Here is a 17479-nt window from a genome sequence, read left to right on the forward strand (position 1 = left end):
GAACCAGATACAGCACTTCTTGGAGACCTTCTAAGATGTCTTATTTACCCACTTGGGATGAACAAACCTGATACACCACCACATTGCAACAGAGAGACAGAAGATGAGAGACATACACTAGCCACTGCCATGGAAGACGTGGGAGGCTGTGCGACAGGAGTTCAGCACAATGCTCGAGTGAGTGAAGGAGTCTTATCATCCTAGTGCTGAAGTCCAGTGGGGCTATCTAGTTCTGCATCGATTTCCGGAAAGTCAGTGCTATATGCTGCTTTAATGAATACCTGATGCCCTGGGTTGAAGAACTGCCGGAATGCCTAGGAGGGGCCAAGTACTTGTCCACCATTGATTTGACAAAAGGGTACTAGCGAATACCCCTCTTGCTTAATTCTCAGGCAAAGACTGCTTTTTCCACACCATTTGGTTCCTACCAGTTTGTCGCTATGCCATTTGGACTACATGGGGTAGCTGCCTCCTTCCAGAGACTAATGAACAAACTATTACAAACACATGACCATATCCAGCCACCTGTATAGATGACATTGTCATCTACAGTAGTATGTGGAAAGACCACCTGGACCACCTCAAGGAGGTTCTTCAGGCCTAGTGGGAGGCGGCCCTAACAGCAAATCCAGCAAAATGACTTACATGCATGGTGGGAGCCTGTAAATTATGATCAGTGGTTGACAAAGTAGGAAGCACTAGCAGAAACTCCAGCACCAAGAACAAAAAGGCGGGTGAATCAGTTTTTGGGTCTGATTAGCTATTATAGCTGATTCATCCCGAACATAGCAACCATTGCAGCTTCGCTTACAGATTTAACAAAGAATTCCCAACCCTGCCAGGTGAAATGGACAGATCAATAGGAGAAGGCCTTCTAGAACCTCAACAGATGACTAGCAAGAGAAACAGTCCTAGTACACCCAGATTTTTTTTCAAAGAAGTTCATACTCCAAACTGAGGCCTCAGGAGTGGGGCTCAGAGTGGTTCTATGCGAAGAGGTAGATGGAGAAGAACACCCAGTCTTTTTCCTGAGCAGGATGCTGTTTCCAAGAGAAACAAAGTATTCCAGGATTGAGAAAGAGGCCATAGTGGTAAAATGGGTTATTGATGCCTTCTGTTGTTACCTGCTAGGAATGACCTTTAAGCTGGTTACTGACCATCCCCCCCCACCCCCCCCCCCGGGTCATGCGGTGGTATCTCTCCCTGCAGCCCTATGATTTCTGCATGTTCCATTGGCCAGGTAAGGCCTATTCAATGTGGATTTCTTTTCCAAGTTGGGCAAAGAGGAGAGTGGGAGAGAACACCAGCTGGGTTCCCTCTCAAAGGGGGAGGGTGTGTGATGGGGTATGCATACCCTGAACTAAGACAGGAGAGGTATGATCAGAGAAAGTCCTTCCCCTTCATCCAGATGGGGCATGCTGCAATGTTGGAGCAGCATAAAAAGGAATAATTCACTCAGTTTGGACTGGATGCCAGAGGAGAAGGGCCTGTTGCAGGAGTTGCAGAGATACTCCCTCCAGAGACCCAGATGACAGGAGCCAAAAATCTGGGAGATCTCCTCACACTGCCAGCACTAGAAGAACCTCAAAGAGAGGCTGCTGCTGTGGAACCAGAGGACCCGGAGATTATGTGGAACACCCGAATGCTGTATCTGATGGGAAGTGATCCAGGGAGGGTGCATGCGTGGTGTCTTCCAACTGAGGCAGCCATGGACCATGAGTGTTCTGCGGACTGCAGTTTGAGAACCACTGCTTAAGAGACTTTGGTGAGATGCCTTGTTAAAGGCTTTCTGGAAGTTATGTAGATGGTGGTTGGTCCTGCCATGAGGGGAGCTGACTGGATTTGATGACCTCTAAGGTCCCTTCCAATTCTAGTGTTCTATGATTCTATGAAATCTAACTATACTATATCCACTGGTTTCCCCCTTGTCCAGATGCTTGTAACACCCTCAAAAATGCTAGTAGATAAATAAGGCATGATTTCCCTTCACAGAAACCAATTTGACTTTTCCCCAACAAATTATTTTAATCTATGTGTTTGACAGTTCTACTCTTTACTACATTTTCAACTAATTTGCTTGGTACTGATGTTAGACTTGCTGGTCTATAATTGCCAGGATCACTTCTGGAACCCTTCTTAAAGATTCGTGTCACACTAGCTATCTTCTGGTCATTTGGTGACCACCAGTGTGCTCAGAAGGCATCGACTCCCTCCTGAGATTGGCACAATAAACTCTCCTACAGCAGATGCATTGGTGAATGCTTCTGACCTCAGTAAATGGAAAGTAACCTCCTTCTCATTTTCTAAACCATCATCACCTGCTCCTGCAGTCTTGCGTAGCTTCTGTTTGGATGCACGGTGAGAGGAAGATTGCAGCAGGAGAAGTTACAGCCTAATCCCATTGTCTTTCTAAAAGATAATTCTCACTGCATCTGAATCTTGGTGGATGCTTAAATAAATCCTTGTTTACCTTCTTCCTCATGTGCCACTTGGTGCTTGGGAGAAGAGTAAACTGGATCATCCCGTCGAGGGTCTAAAATGCCATCGCAGGTATACGGCATATAGCCTTTTTTATGTCTTCCTCTCGAAGGAAGGGAGTTAAGGTAATTCCTGCTCTGCAGATTGAGACACTGAAGGGCAGAGAATCAGCAGTGAAGTGCAGGAGGGTCAGAGAAGTTAAGTAGTTATTGTCACTTGAATTTTAAATATAATTTAAATTGGCAAGTAGGAAACCTTGACTTAAATAATTTATTTTAATGTTGTTTTGCATTTATATGTTTTATTTTCATTTAAAATGATTCATTGGTAAGCATTGTAGATCAACATGTTTTAACTAAATGGAACTTTTACATTTAATTGGGTACTTCTCTGTAAGTCGCCTAGAAGACGCTCTGTGTATTCATATTTATCATCTTAATATTTACATTTTTATTATGTTAGAAAATTTGGAATGACGCTTTACAAGATTTTATTTTTATTTACAAGTTTTTACTCCTGGTGTTTATTAAGTTGTGTTTGAATGGAAGTTGCATAAAATGCAAAATACTATTATCAAGTTTTTTCATTTTTTAAATAAAACTACAAGATAATTTTATTTTAAAACATGCTTTGCATTTAAAACTAACTGACAGAGGAAGTGTTAGTGAATTAAATTTGTTTCTTTCACCATGTCCTTCAGAATTTTAGAATTAATAGCTCTCACCCTCTTACACCTTATTTTCCTATTCAAATCTATCAGTAAAAACATACTTTTTTGTTTTTTCAACTTCCGTTTGGTTTCTTAACTTTGAAGGAACTAGTCATTGAAATGAACTAGCTGAATACACTGAAGATATTTTCTTTGTACTTGTTGAAGAGGCCACTGCTGCCAAACTGCTTAAGCATTTCAACAAACAGTGGTTCAATGGTTTTAGCTACAGTTCAGCTGTTGGACTTTTTAAAGAAAGTTTTGCAGGAAACAGGTACTGGTTAAATAGATTTTAATAGATTGTACTAAATTTAGGCCAGAGGTTGTCATAATTTCAGTTAATTTTAAATAAGTTTATTTTTAAAAGAAAAATGTATTTAATTTAAATTTTAAAAAATGTAATGTTTAAAAAAATCTTTAGTGTTTCTCCACCCTACTTACATTTTATACGTACATAAGCATGAACATGTAAAGAATGTGGAACTCACTTCACATTTGTTTCATAATTGAACAGTATCATCTAAATGAAAAGATCTCTAGAATGTTTTAGGGTTTCCAAATATTTGTTAATGTGCATATATCCTTTTGTAGGAATCTTTTTCTTATTGAATACAATTGAGATTGTATCAGTTGTGCATAGTGATTTTTGTATTGGATCCTTACTCGCACATAAAGTGAGATGTGAAAATATAACTGTTGCTGTTTGGCTCTCCTGGCAAGTTATGTGTTTACTATTTTGTAGGAGCTTGAAATCTGGCTCTTCTGTGGATCCAGTGATCATTGAGGCTTTTCTAGCCAGTTTGTCTAACCGACTGTATATCTCACAGGAGAGTGACAAGTAAGTTATTAAGCAAAATATCCATTATTTTTTGTCTTCAGTCAATTTAACTTAAGACTCATTTCTGCTAAGGAGGTTTTCCCTGTGTGAAATGCTAAGCATGAGTTTCCCCTGTGTGAAATGCCAGTGAAATTAGGGAAATTGCATGTGGGAATATGGTTTGGTTCATGAAGCTCTTTTGTGGGATTGGGCTTTTATTTTAATACTGCTGGGACTACATACTTTACTGGAATACGGTTTTCATGTCTGTTTTTGATAAATTTTCAGTGCTCTTCACATGCCAATCACTTAATGTTCTGCACAATTAATAACTGCTTGTGGAGTCTGAATTAGCTCTCTCCTTTCGAGCAGTTGGTCTGAGTCAGAGGCAACATAGTTGACAAGACTGCTCCAAGAGAAGCTCCCACTATATTTACCCAACTCTACTTTGATTGGTCTTTCCAGACAGGCTTTTTATTTTTTCCCACCTATTTTGCTATCCTGAATGATTAACAGATCAGTGTTACTACTATAAAAACAATTGTTTCCTTTATGAAGTATGTTCTTGTTTATCATGGGGGGGGAACAGCATCAAGGGGTTAAACTGAAATGTCACTTAATTTCTGGGTGTATCAGCATAAGCTTGTAATTCACTTTGTAGTGGTAGGTGTGTTTTTGTTTCTGGATGTGAATGTGGCTTGTTTGTTTGTTTTTTTGTTAGGGAGGCCCATTTGATTCCTGACCATACAATTCGAGCTCTGGGGCACATTGCAGTGGCACTTAGGGACACTCCCAAAGTGATGGAACCTATCCTGCAGATTTTACAGCAGAAGTTCTGCCAGCCACCATCTCCACTTGATGTACTAATCATTGACCAGCTGGGCTGCTTAGTTATCACTGGAAATGTAAGGAGAGAAGAGCTAAGAGAACAAACCAGACTAAAGAGGCCCTTAAATCAGGGGTCGGCAACGTATGGCTTGCGAGCCATATATGGGTCACCTAGGAGCTAAATATGGCGTGAGCGCAGCTCCCCCTCATTCATCCCCACCCACAATGGGGAGCCCACACTGGCAATCCAGCATCATGGCCCCCACAAGCTTGGAACCAGTGCTGGCTTCCTGTGGGAGGGGAGGGGAGGAGAGAAGGAGCCCCAAGGCTCTGCGCTGGTTCCGGCTTGTGGGGAAGTGCACATGCTGCTTCTTCCCTCCCCACAGCAACGCACATGCTTCCTTATCCACCCACCTTCCCCTGTGCTCTGGGGAGGGGGGACTTGGCAGCTGCATGACCACCTCCTTCCTCATGATCACTAGAGAGTGCATCCAGCCGCGCTGGATGTGGTAGTGATGTACATTGAGTGTGCAGGTGCTGGGGGGTGGGACAGGAAACTAAAATGATGGCAGAGGATCCAGACTTTGGGGACGAGGAGCGTCTAGATTTCCTGAAGGAGCAGCACTTGTGCTTCTTCCAGTGCTGCCTGCAGATCCTGCCCAAGAGATATTCGTCCCTGGAAACCAGCAGGTACCAACCGAGCTGCTCCTGTTCCCTCCGCCTCGCCAGACACCCATCAGCACTCTGCTCCTGTCCTCTGGCCAAATGCCCATCAGCATCCTGTGCCTACCCCCTGCTTGCTCCTGCCTCCACCCCCTTGCCCAGACACCTACCCCCAGCTTACTCCTGTCCCTTACCTCCTACGCAAATTGTGCACCCTCACCCCATCCCACTCACTGGCAGCTCTGCCCCACACACTGGACCCCTTCCTTATTTGTGGTCCCACCCCAGGGGGAGGGGAGGCCCACAAACTCTACTAACCCTGGAATCCCAGAAGAGTTAATCTGGCCTGAGGCTTTGAAACTAATAATACTTACCCGACCCTACCCCCCGCCATGGGACTGGAGTACCAACGGAGTGAGGTGTTTCAGTTGAAGGCCACATCAGCAAGGGTTGGAGGTTTTTGGAGGGGTTGCTTTTTTGCTTTTCACTTGTGTAGTCCCCAACTAATTTTTCTGTGGGACTCTGGTCCCAACCCAAAAAAGTTCTCCGCCACTCCCATAAATAATGACAATGTTGAAGACTTTTGTGTTGGACATCATATTTTACTTTATTTAAAAATGAAACTTGGCCAACAAGTGGCCCAGCCACCATCTGGCTGCAGCATTATAACACCTCTGAATGCCTGCCCAGCCCTTCCCCCCACGCCATCCCCAAGCTCATCGTATACCTGAACCCCCTGCCCTGAGCCCCTCATACTGCCACATTCCCAAACTTCTGCAACCCCACATCTCCAGTCCCCTGCCATAACACTCCTGCACCCCTGCTTCCCAGCACTGTGCCCTGAGTCCATTATACACCCAGACCAGTGTTCCCTCTAAGCTGGGTGGCAGCACAGCTTCACAGATGATTAATCAGCCTCTCTCAGACAGAGGCTCAATGCATGGAGCTGATTAATTACCTGTGAAGCTGTGCTGCCGCACAGCTTAGAGGGAACACTGACCCAGAACCTCTGCCCTGAGCCCCTATACTTCCCAACACAGACTCCTGCATTCCCACATCTCCAGTCCCCTGACACAATACTCCTGCACCACCTACAAACCTCAAATCTGTGCCCTGAGCCCATCATACACCCAAGCCCCCTGTCCTGAGCCTCATATACACCCCAACCCAAACTCCTGCTCTCCCACATTCCCTGCCCCCGGCATGAGATTGACAGAAGACAGCCTGAATGCATGCATGAAGCTGCATTTGACCAGTTATGATGTAAAGTTCAAAGAAATGTGTGAAAAGATGCAGCAGCAGAAGTCCCATTAAATAAAGTCTGAGAGTACAATGTTTCATTTATGTTATTAATCATTATGTCAGTTATCAATTATATTAAGTTGTATATTTTCAGTCATGCAAATAGGCGTTTTTATATAGCTTTTGTTAATCACTTTTTCTGAATTTTATGTATTTTGGGTCTTTGGTTTGAAAAGATTGCTGACCCCTGATATAGAGGGGAAAAATTTAAATTATGCTTTCACAAGCTCCTTAGTGACTTAGGAGTGCCCAATTAGTATTTAGGTCTGAGGAACCTCAATCTTTTTTGATAATGGGATTCAGGCTCCTAAGTCACTTAGGTCTAGATTTTTAAATATACTCCTATACAAGGTTTTTATTTGTTTGGATAGAATTTATTTTACCGGGTTTATTCCTTTGGTGGGTACTTTATTCAAGGTACTTTACTTCGTTTTCTTACAGCAATATATTTACCAGGAGGTATGGAATCTATTCCAGCAAATCAGTGTTAAAGCCAGTTCAGTTGTTTACTCTGCTACTAAAGATCACAAGGATCATGGATACAGGTAACATTTAAAGTTATAAAAGCCTCCTTAGAATTCATGAATATTTAAATCAAGCATCAGCTTTCATGCTGTGTTATGAATATTCACCATTTTTCTGTAGACATTACAGCTTTTTTTTTTTTAATCTTTTTGTTGTATTCCTGAGGTTTGTTAACATTAATTGTCCAGTTCTGAGAGGGAGGATGTTTTGAATTTATCTTGATTTCATATAGTCTCCTAGTCCTGTATTTTTTGAAGTAACACTTTGAATATTTAAAAATGACTGGTGTGTGTTTCTTGCTTCCATTTGCTGGATTTTAGAATGAATAACATGCTTGTGATTTTTTTCTCTTGATGAGCAGTTAGTTCTTCAGTGTTGCAATGATATCTAGCACCTGTAGGATAATGTATTGGCAGTGAATGATAATAGGGATTCCTAGATGTCTTTCAGAAATGGTTAGCATCAGGAAATATCAATTCTGTCAGAAGGATTGTGTGCAGTGGTGTTGTAGCAGTCTGTCCCAAAATATTAGAGAGGCAAGGTAGGAAGGTGAGGTCTTTAATTCGACCAACTTCTGGGGAGAGATTAGCTTCATGCTTACACAGAGCTCTTCTTCAGATCTGAGAAACTTAGGGTGTCATGGCTAACTACAAGATTAAACCGATTGTTTGGCGTGAGTAATTAATATATGTTTCCAAGGAAAAAGTCCAGGATATGCACCTTATTTAACACTCAAAGCCACCTTCATCAGGCAGCGGCATTCTACCAGAGAAGCAGATTGGCTCTTCCATAATGCAGTCAGCCTGAGAGCACCTGCTTCAGTACAGAAATAAAATCCCCTCTGATCACATACTCATTGCTATCACCTGCCATCCAAAGCTTGATGGGGATCCCATCCTGAAAGACATCTTTTGTGAACTCCATCTTCTGGTCTTAAAATGATGCTGCAACTTTTCCATACTCATCATCCAAAGCAAAGCTACCAACAGACCAGGATACCAACTCAAAGCAGCCCCAGAGCCTCCCAGTGTAACTGATATGAAACTTGTGGACATATCTTCACTGTTACAATGATCGGCATACCCAAACACACCTTTCAAGATCGTTGGGCTCTACACATGGGTACCACAACATATAGAAGGCCTTTCCCCATGCACTAAATGTTCCAATGGCAACTGCAGGTGAAATCAGACAGTAACTATGCTCTTGAAGGAACTCACACAGGAAAATAAGACAAAACACTACATCTCAGCTACATCTACACTGTAAGTTTTCTTGGCAAAAAATATGCTAACGAGGGACTCATTTGCATAAGCCGTGACCTCATTTGCATATTTTCTACCAATCTGTTTTTGCGCTGGGGTTTTTGCACAAAAACAAGCAGTGTGGACGTTTTCTTTTTGCGCAAAACCCCCTTTTTCTGCAAGATCCTTATGCCCCAAAAAGGATGTATACCGATCTTGCGGAAAAAGGGGTTTTTGCACAAAAAGAAAACATCCACGCTGCTTGTTTTTACACAAAAACCCCAGCGCAAAAACGGATTGGCAGAAAACATGCAAATGAGATTGCGACTCATGCAAATGAGTCCCTCAGTAGCATATTTTTTACCAAGAAAACTCGTAGTGTAGACCTAGCCTTCCTGTGGGTAAGCACTTTTCACAAAGCAATCACTGCTGCATCAGATCTATCAGTGCTCATCGTCAAAGAAAACTTGCCCAATTCATAACATTTCTAAACACTAAATTTCATGGATTGAGCAGACATAGTAGATTTATGGTTTGTTACAACAGTTCATAATCCACTAGCAGCCTTCCCCCAGTGGCTTCTCCCCCTTCCCTCCGCTCCCTTCCTTTCCTTCTTAACTGAATGGATATTAATAACCCACTTCACCACCTTGTAATATATGTGAACTGATTGTGCTAACCCTCCTGTTGCATTTTGTATTTAGTTATGACACTCCAAGTAAGTATCCTAAACTAAAGAAGAGCTTTCTGTAAACTCAAAAGATGCCCTCTCCCCTCCCCTCCCTTCCCACCCTCCCAGCTCTCTAACTGATTGATTGATTGGTACATTTTAGCTGGTGTCAAAAACATCTAATGTATTAGCAGTAATTGCAAACTGTCGTCTTAATGTGCCAGATGCACAGACCATTGAAGGCTGTGGATTGGCCCCAGTACTATTATAGTACTGAATTTCTTAAGAATAATTTATGAAAGAATGCTTAATAACTAGGCACAATCCAATTACTGTTAACAACTAATAGAAAATATTCCAGTAACATCAGTAGGAGTTAATCAGGCCCTATCTGAGTGAGGTGTTGCCGTATAAAATTGCAGGACACTGCCTGGCATTCATCATGTCATATAACAAGTTAATTAGTATTCAAGACTATGGAAAGGTAATTTGTATCAGAATTACGTTGCTTTATAATTTTAACTTTTAAAAATGCTTGAATTCTAGTCTAATGAAGGTGCGGGATTGACAGTAACTACAGATGAGCATACTGGTACATGCTCATTATACAGGCTTTCATGAACTGTCCTGCCCAGTTCATGTCATTAATTAATTTGATTTTCTATATCACCTAAAACTTTTCCAATCCAGAAATACATATCTTTCAGCTATGTTAGATTTCAGTTTTACATACCAAAAATGGGCCCTGGTGAACTGGTGATGGGTGGCAAAAGACAAAACGTTCTCTAGAGATGAAATTGAGACTTCTGATGACATTCCATTTCATTCTTCACACATCAGTGTTGGCGCCAAGGGTGGAAATTAGTTTATTCCATTTCTCTGTTTGGTGCTGTTTTTATGTGCTCTCTGATGCTGAAACCACTACATGCATTTTAATTGTGATTCAAGAGGTATTTGATTGGCTTTTTATATCGGAATGCTAATGAACGTAGGAACGGCCATACTGGGTCAGGCCAACCGTCCATCTAGCCCAGCATCCTGTCGGCAGACAATGGCCAATGCCAGATGCCCCAGAGGGAGGGAATACAACAGGTAATCCTCACATGATCCCTCTCCTGTCACCCATTTCCAGACAAACAGAGGCTAGGGACACCATTCCTACTCATCCTGGCTAATAGCTATTAATCTACCTAGCTCTCTTTTGAACCCTGTTAAAATTCTAGCCTTTGCCACATCATCTGGCAAGGAGTTCCAGAGGATGCATTAACCCTGTGTAATATCCATTTTCACTAAACCTGCAATGAACAAAATACTGCCACTGTCAGTACTATGCAGATTTTCTGGTTACAGGTGTTAGTGAGAAACCATTATAAAATAAATAACCATTATAAAATAAATACAAAGCTTTTGATTCAAAAGTTGGTTATTTCTAATTTCTCTCTCTCTTTTTTTCCCTCCCCTTGTCAGACACTGTTCCTTAGCTGTCATTAATGCCTTGGCTAACATAGCTGCTAACATTCAGGGAGAACACCTTGTGGATGAATTACTAATGAATTTGCTGGAACTGTTTGTACAGCTTGGACTGGAAGGAAAAAGAGCCAGTGAGAGAGCAAGTGAAAAGGGACCAGCATTAAAGGTAAGGAATAGTATACAATTTGTGAGATTGAACTCAGTACCTTTCTGCATTGATATGTCTAATGTAAACACATAATTCTTACTTCTTTTGAACCAAGTGTATACACTTAATGACACATTTAACTACTGAAATAAATGAGAAACTGATGTGTTTATTTTGGTGCCTATTAGTGTATTACATGCATAGCCTTTCCTATATCAATTAAGCATCACATAATATCTGTAAGCTTAAGGAGTAATGTTATACCCATTTTTCAGATAGGTTAATTGAGATGGACAAGTCACTTAATATCTACTCTAAGACCCACAACAGACTGGTGACAGAAGTGGAAACAGGAAGTCCTAACTTCTGGACGCCTGTTATTACCGCTTCCTAAGAAAGAGAGAAGTGTTATAAACTTGCAGTTTAATTAGTACATATGTTAACTTATCCTGAATGGTGATTAACACATGTAGATTTTCCATGATTAGAGTTAGCAGAGGCCTTTGCAAATAAATTTACAATAAATTATATAGAGTGGAATAGCTTAGAGTAAATACAGATGTAATGAGAACAGTGCAGATTATCATCATTGAATAAGTTATTAGTTGGAATTGGTTGCTAAATTGGTTAGCTTGGAAAAGAGGCACAGTCTCACATGAATGAGAGAGAAACTATGATGCTTTGCTGATTAGAAGTAGGGATGTAAGCAACTAGTTGACTATCAGACTAAGCATATCAGATAGTAGACTAGTAATGCAACTAATTGCTTCCCCCTCTTTGCTGCCTCTATCAGCTCGTTCCCCTCCCCCCCACCATTTCCGTAGTGGGTAGGGGAAGTAGAGGCACAGCGGGAAACAGTACAAGCGGAGAATGAAGCAATCTCTGCTCACTCTGGTTCTGCTGCAATTCTGCTTTTGAAGTGTACAGGAACCCCAGTGGGGTTCTTATACATTTCAAAGGCTCAGGCGCCTCAGAGAGCATGGGGCCAGTGGGAGTCCCCTATTGGTCCCATGCTCCTTGTGAGGCTTCCTTTTGAAATGTAAGAAGCATGTAATTTGTTAATTTTGTAGTAGACAAAAATGTTGTCTACTATATGATTAATCAATAAGGGTTAGCACTGCAAGCACTTGTTCCTGGCTCATGCCATGTCCTGGTGCAGCTCTGCATTAAAAGTAATTTAGGAGCTGGTGGGTAAGGGAAGTATTATTGCAGAGCTGCGGTGTGGATAACTCTCAATACAAGAATGAGCTAGGATTGAGTTGGGCTCCTTCCCACCAAATCCTAAAATACTTTCCTTCAGAGCTGCAGTGGGGGTAGCTGCCGGGACTGAGCCAGGCTGCTTTCAAGTCCTCTCAAAAATTTACTGGCAGAGCCATGGTTGGTGGGGGGGAGGCGGGGAGATGCGTGTAGTCGGTGGCATTAACTGATAAGCTTTTGCTTATCAGTTAAATGTTTAACCAACTAAACTGTTATATCCCTAATATGTTACCCTACTGTGTGCATGTGGTGTGGGGGAGAGGCGGTAAATCAGTGCACTTGATTTACATTCTGAGAGTGCAAGATGACAGAAGAAAAGAAGTGTTTGACATTGTTGGAGAATGAGAAATGTAAAATGACTGATAGTTCCAGGGATCTCTAACAGAAAAGCAGAATGGGGGGGCTGGTTTTCTTTGGTCATGGGGGCCATTACTTGTATTGCTAACAAAATTCAAATGAGAGGTTAATTCTGATATTGGAATCTGGATCTCCAGCTTCCAGGTAAGTACTCCGTTGTATTTTATGATCTTGTCTATGCACAAACTAATTGTTATGCTCACTTTGAGTTAAATTGGTACAAACTCACGTGTGAACAGGACACACTTTTATCTCAGTTTAAGAGCCATTTGTATAGGTTTAGATTAAACTTGTTCCTAAGGCTTTGTCTACACTGCCTGCTTTTGCCAGCAGAGAGTATGCAAACAAAGCACTAATTAGCATTTTGTCATGCTTCACTTGGATAATCTATTCGAGCCATTTTTGCGTAAGGGTTTTTTTGCGCAAAAACAAGCAGTGTGGACGTTTCCTTTTTGCGCAAAAACCCCTTTTTGCACAAGATCCTTATGCCTCTCCAGAGGCATATGAATTCACAGTTTGTTTATTGTTTCAACAAAACTCAGCGAATGCCATTATGGAAAATCCTGCCTATGACCAGGCTTTTTTTTATTCTGGTCTCCGGAGAGGCATAAGGATCTTGCGCAAAAAGGGGGTTTTGCACGAATAGGAAATGTCCACACTGCTTGTTTTTGCACAAAAACCCATTGTGCAAAAACGATTGGAATAGATTATGCAAATGAAGTGTGACAAAATGCTAATCAGCGCTTCATTTGCGTACTCTCTGGTTTGTCTGGTTGTGTGCATGTATATATTCCATTTAAATTGGTGCTATTTTATGACTAAACTTATACCCTACCAAAGCTGTTCTAGCAGTACATTAATAATTGTTTTTCTCTTTTTAACCTTCCCAAAACCACACCTACTCATCTCCCCCACACACACTTCAAATTTTAATAGTGCAAAGTTCTTTTCTTATCCTTTTATGGGATTGGTTGAACTCTCTTGGCAAATCTCTTTGAAATGAATAGAATCTGTTTGCTTTGAAGATAAACTGAATCTGTAACAAGTAAATGCCTTTTATGTCACTGACCAAAGCTGATAGGTTGCTTATTTCATAAGGATAAGAGTTTCTAATCTGGGGTGCCAGCTCAGCTGTGAAACAAGATGAATTCACAGTTTATTGTTTCAACAAAATTCAGTGAATGCCATTATAGAAAATCCTGCCTATGACCAGGCTTTTTTTATTCTGGTCTCCTGGATAAGTGATTGGTGCTTGTATATAAACCACTTTAAAACAAATTATCCTCATCTCCAGGACAACCCAACAGTTTTTGTGCATCTCCCATGTTCTGTGTTCCAGGAACTTATATCTCAGTTGACTTCACACCCCTAGCAAATCCACTGTAAGATTCATCTGAGCTAGGAAACAATGCTTCTTTATTTTAAAAATACTAGGGGACTGTGTCCCCCGTTTGCTATACTCACCATCCCACTTCTGCCTCTCCAGGGCACTGGGGTGGGGGTGGCCATGGGCCTTTCGCTCCCGCCCCCCAAGGTCTAGGGAGCAGGGAAGGCTGTGTGGCTCTGCTCCCTAAGCACCGGGTGAGGGGGGAAGCTGCACGGCTCCCACTCATTTCCCCTCCTCCCCGAGCACAGGTGATGAGAGGGGAAGGCTGCATGGCTCCAGCCCACCCCCCAGTACTGGGGAGGGGGAAGTCTGTCTGGCTCCAGCCCCCCCGCACCAAGAAGGCAGTGTGGTTACACTTCTGCCCCCTGGAGCACTGGGGAGGCCGCATGGTTCCTGCACCACTCCCCAACTGATCATGGGAGAAACTGGGAAGGTTGCTTAGCTGCTGCCCCAAGCACCAGGGAGGGAGGGAAGAAGGAAGGATGCTGGCCATCTGAAGAGGGTGAGGCTTTGGAGTGCAAAGTGACATGCTGACCTCACTCTATTGTCCCACAGGAAACTTTTTTATATATAAAAAAAATTAGCTGGGCTCTAGTTAAATCTTGACCCCATTTCTGGGGCATAATCTTCTCAAAACGATTTTGAAAATCATTCTTAGGACTCTGTTACTTCTTACTCTTGAATGTTTTTAAAAATATTGCATAATAAATTTGGCTCTGTCCATGCTGCAGTCCCAACTCCATCGTTGAATCATTTCCATAATTAGCAGTGGTTTCGTATTCACTTTTTTATGTCATTGATGAGGCTTATAATGTTCTGTTGTTTGTCAAATCTCTTGTGCTTCTTAACAGGCCTTTTATTACCCCAGATCTTTTTGCCTGATTATTAAACACATCTGCATTGATTTTATTTGCTTCATTTCAGAATTAACTATTTGTTCAGCAGATTTTGTAGAAAGGCAAAATTTGGTTTTTGCATGAAGAAGAAATTAACTTGTTAAGTTGTATGGACAGTTTTTTCTGTGCCTTAAATTCCTTATTTTTTACAGATTCATAATCTTGGCTTTAGTTCAAAAGTAAAATCTGATTTCTGAGAAATATTTGACAACTTTTGAGCATGTAGAGTAATAGATTTTCAGTTATTAGATGTTTCAGAATAAAGATAATCGATGTATCTTTTCCTCCTGAACTGAAAGTGTGAAGTTTGATTTTCAGCTGTAATAGAGCTGTGTCTGTGATTGAAGGCCCCTTTGCTCATACATTTTTTTATTATAATTAGTGTTTTTTCACCTGGAAGGGAAAAATGATGCATCTTGTAGAGTTCTAGATCCTGATCCTGTGTCTGGATCCACATGAGTAGGCTTTGTCCCTGTTTGGAATCCCTGTAGGGATTCATGTAGACTGAGCCCTCAACCTGTTCACAGTCCATTGATTTCAGTAGTACTCTGCACGAGTGACAGTGATTTTGCTGGCTCAGGCCATAATTTGCAATGTATCTGTACTGATGCATTTGTACAAATAGCCATTGGAACATATGCCATTGGAAGTAAGCTTTGTAGTAACTATTACTTGAGATTACTTTGTGTTTCTTTGGCATTTTCCCATCTTTAAAATGTGTCTTTTTTTTTGCAGGCCTCCAGTAGTGCAGGAAACCTGGGAGTGCTTATTCCTGTTATTGCTGTGGTGAGTGCTCCTGGACTGGGTATATGGAAGCTGAATTACAATTTCCCAAAAAGTTCAAGTATCAATGCTGTTTGGGCGATGGGAGGGGAGAAGAGGCAAATGGGACTGAAAAGTAGGCATGAAAGACATGTTATAACTCCTTACTTGCTCAACTTTAAAAATTGGCATTTGTTTGATGACATTGCTCTTAAAGTAGCTAGTATTTTGTTGTTCAGAGAGAGGCTCTGTTGTTAGTTAGCCATGAATTCAAGAGATTTGTGATCCAGCTAATACCGCAGGGGATATTATACTGACTAAAACTTGGGAGCCACTATAGTAAGAGGTATGTAACTGAAAAAAAAAGAAAGGAACCTGGGGAGGGGACTGGAAAATGAAAAGTTGGGTTAAAAAAGGAAAAGTTAAAATTAAATTCTAGAAGGCAGTATATCAGAAAGTCTATAAAGAAGGCAGATTACTTATAATAAAGGAGAGAGGAAAGCCTTTGTATATCTGTGGATATGAATTAGCATGCTCAAAAAAAAGAACAACTTTTAAATGGACCAGTTGTAGTCCATGAGGCCTGTAATTCAGTGGTGACTGCTGGGCTGATTTACCCTTTCAGTCCTACTCCATCTTCTACTGAAATCAATCCAGATTTTGGCATTGACTTCAAAGGGAGTAAGATCAGACCTTTAAAAATGTAAAAAATGGTCTCTTTCATTAGAGACTTACTGTTTCACATGTTGGTTGATAAAATACATTTGATTTGAATGCTTGCTGTAGATTACTTTTTCTTAACCAATGTGACCTTTACATGGAGTAAAATAAATAGTCAGAAGTTATAGCAACAGTTAATGGTTACATTATGGATGCAGAAGCAAATATTTGATTTTCTTGCACAATGCATAAAGATCATGAGTTCTGAGCTGCCTCTACATTTGCTTTTCTGTTTGACCTCTTTCTCCTGTTACAAGAATTGGTCGTGGCCTCAAAAATAACTTTTAGAACTTTGTTTCCAAATAACATGGTCTTTGATAAACTAATTCTTGATTGCCAAAGGTTTCTTTTCACTTCTTGATTTGATTATTTTCTTTAATATGCGTTACACATTTGTGAAAAATTAGATAACCTTCCTGACTTGAATTTTTTCTTTGTTTCCTGTGACAAGATTTTTAATGTTGAAAAACTATTTATATGCAAGAAACTTTTGAACAAGGAATGTGTATGAAAAAGAAATACTGAAAAGGGAAAAAACTATTTATTGAGTTGAGTAATTACTTGATATCAGCTCTTCACCCTCCTGTTTTTCATTTACTTGAATGTTTAAACAGCTTCATTATAGTTTGGCACAAAATTCAAAATGACACACGCTATGTAAAAGCAAAACAGGATCAATTACAAATTGCATTTAAAAACCTCATGAAAGACTTGTAAATCCATAAAATAACTATCAGTAGATTGCGTATTTTCTCTAGTAGCATAAGAAAAAACAAAGGAAAGTTCAATATTGAAAACATTTACTTTTTTATATTTGATATTCCAAATAATACAATAAACTTGTGAGACTATAATGTGTATTCCTTAAAAGGGACAAAGAAAAGGGAAGTTTTTAAATGTGAATACATGTGTTGTTCATCTACTTACTTTGATGGTTTGTAGAAAAAAATATAAATTTGTTCCTCCTATCAAATGGTAGCATTTTAGAATTGAGGTAAGTTGCATCTACGTCAGTGATGAGAATAATTAGACCGTGTTTATATTCCTACAATAAAGTCTGAAAAAGTTACCAACAGTTTATCAGGTTTTCCCCACTACATTTCATTAGATTGAACTTGAGGTGAGCTTTAGAGACCTTTATTTTCTGCTTTAAATGCTTTGCTTACATACATGTTTTCTGTTTTAAAAAAAAAGGGGGGGGAGGAAAATAAAGAGTGATGGAAGATGTAGGACTTTAGGTATTAAG

General features: G+C 40.7%; 1 protein-coding gene across 2 annotated transcripts in view; it reads left to right on the forward strand.

Annotated features, from left to right (window-relative positions):
• Positions 1 to 17479, forward strand: part of PI4KA (phosphatidylinositol 4-kinase alpha) — a 106463-nt gene that overhangs the window by 27722 nt on the left and 61262 nt on the right. For both annotated transcript variants that reach the window (XM_075898245.1, XM_075898246.1), the window contains exons 15-19: positions 3930 to 4025; positions 4726 to 4909; positions 7239 to 7342; positions 10704 to 10872; positions 15487 to 15537. In XM_075898245.1, the coding sequence (XP_075754360.1) occupies positions 3930 to 4025; positions 4726 to 4909; positions 7239 to 7342; positions 10704 to 10872; positions 15487 to 15537 (604 nt within the window). The remainder of the gene's footprint in view (positions 1 to 3929; positions 4026 to 4725; positions 4910 to 7238; positions 7343 to 10703; positions 10873 to 15486; positions 15538 to 17479) is intronic.

The sequence above is a fragment of the Pelodiscus sinensis genome, chromosome 15 (assembly GCF_049634645.1).
Source record: "Pelodiscus sinensis isolate JC-2024 chromosome 15, ASM4963464v1, whole genome shotgun sequence".
In the NCBI taxonomy this organism is placed as follows: domain Eukaryota; kingdom Metazoa; phylum Chordata; order Testudines; family Trionychidae; genus Pelodiscus; species Pelodiscus sinensis.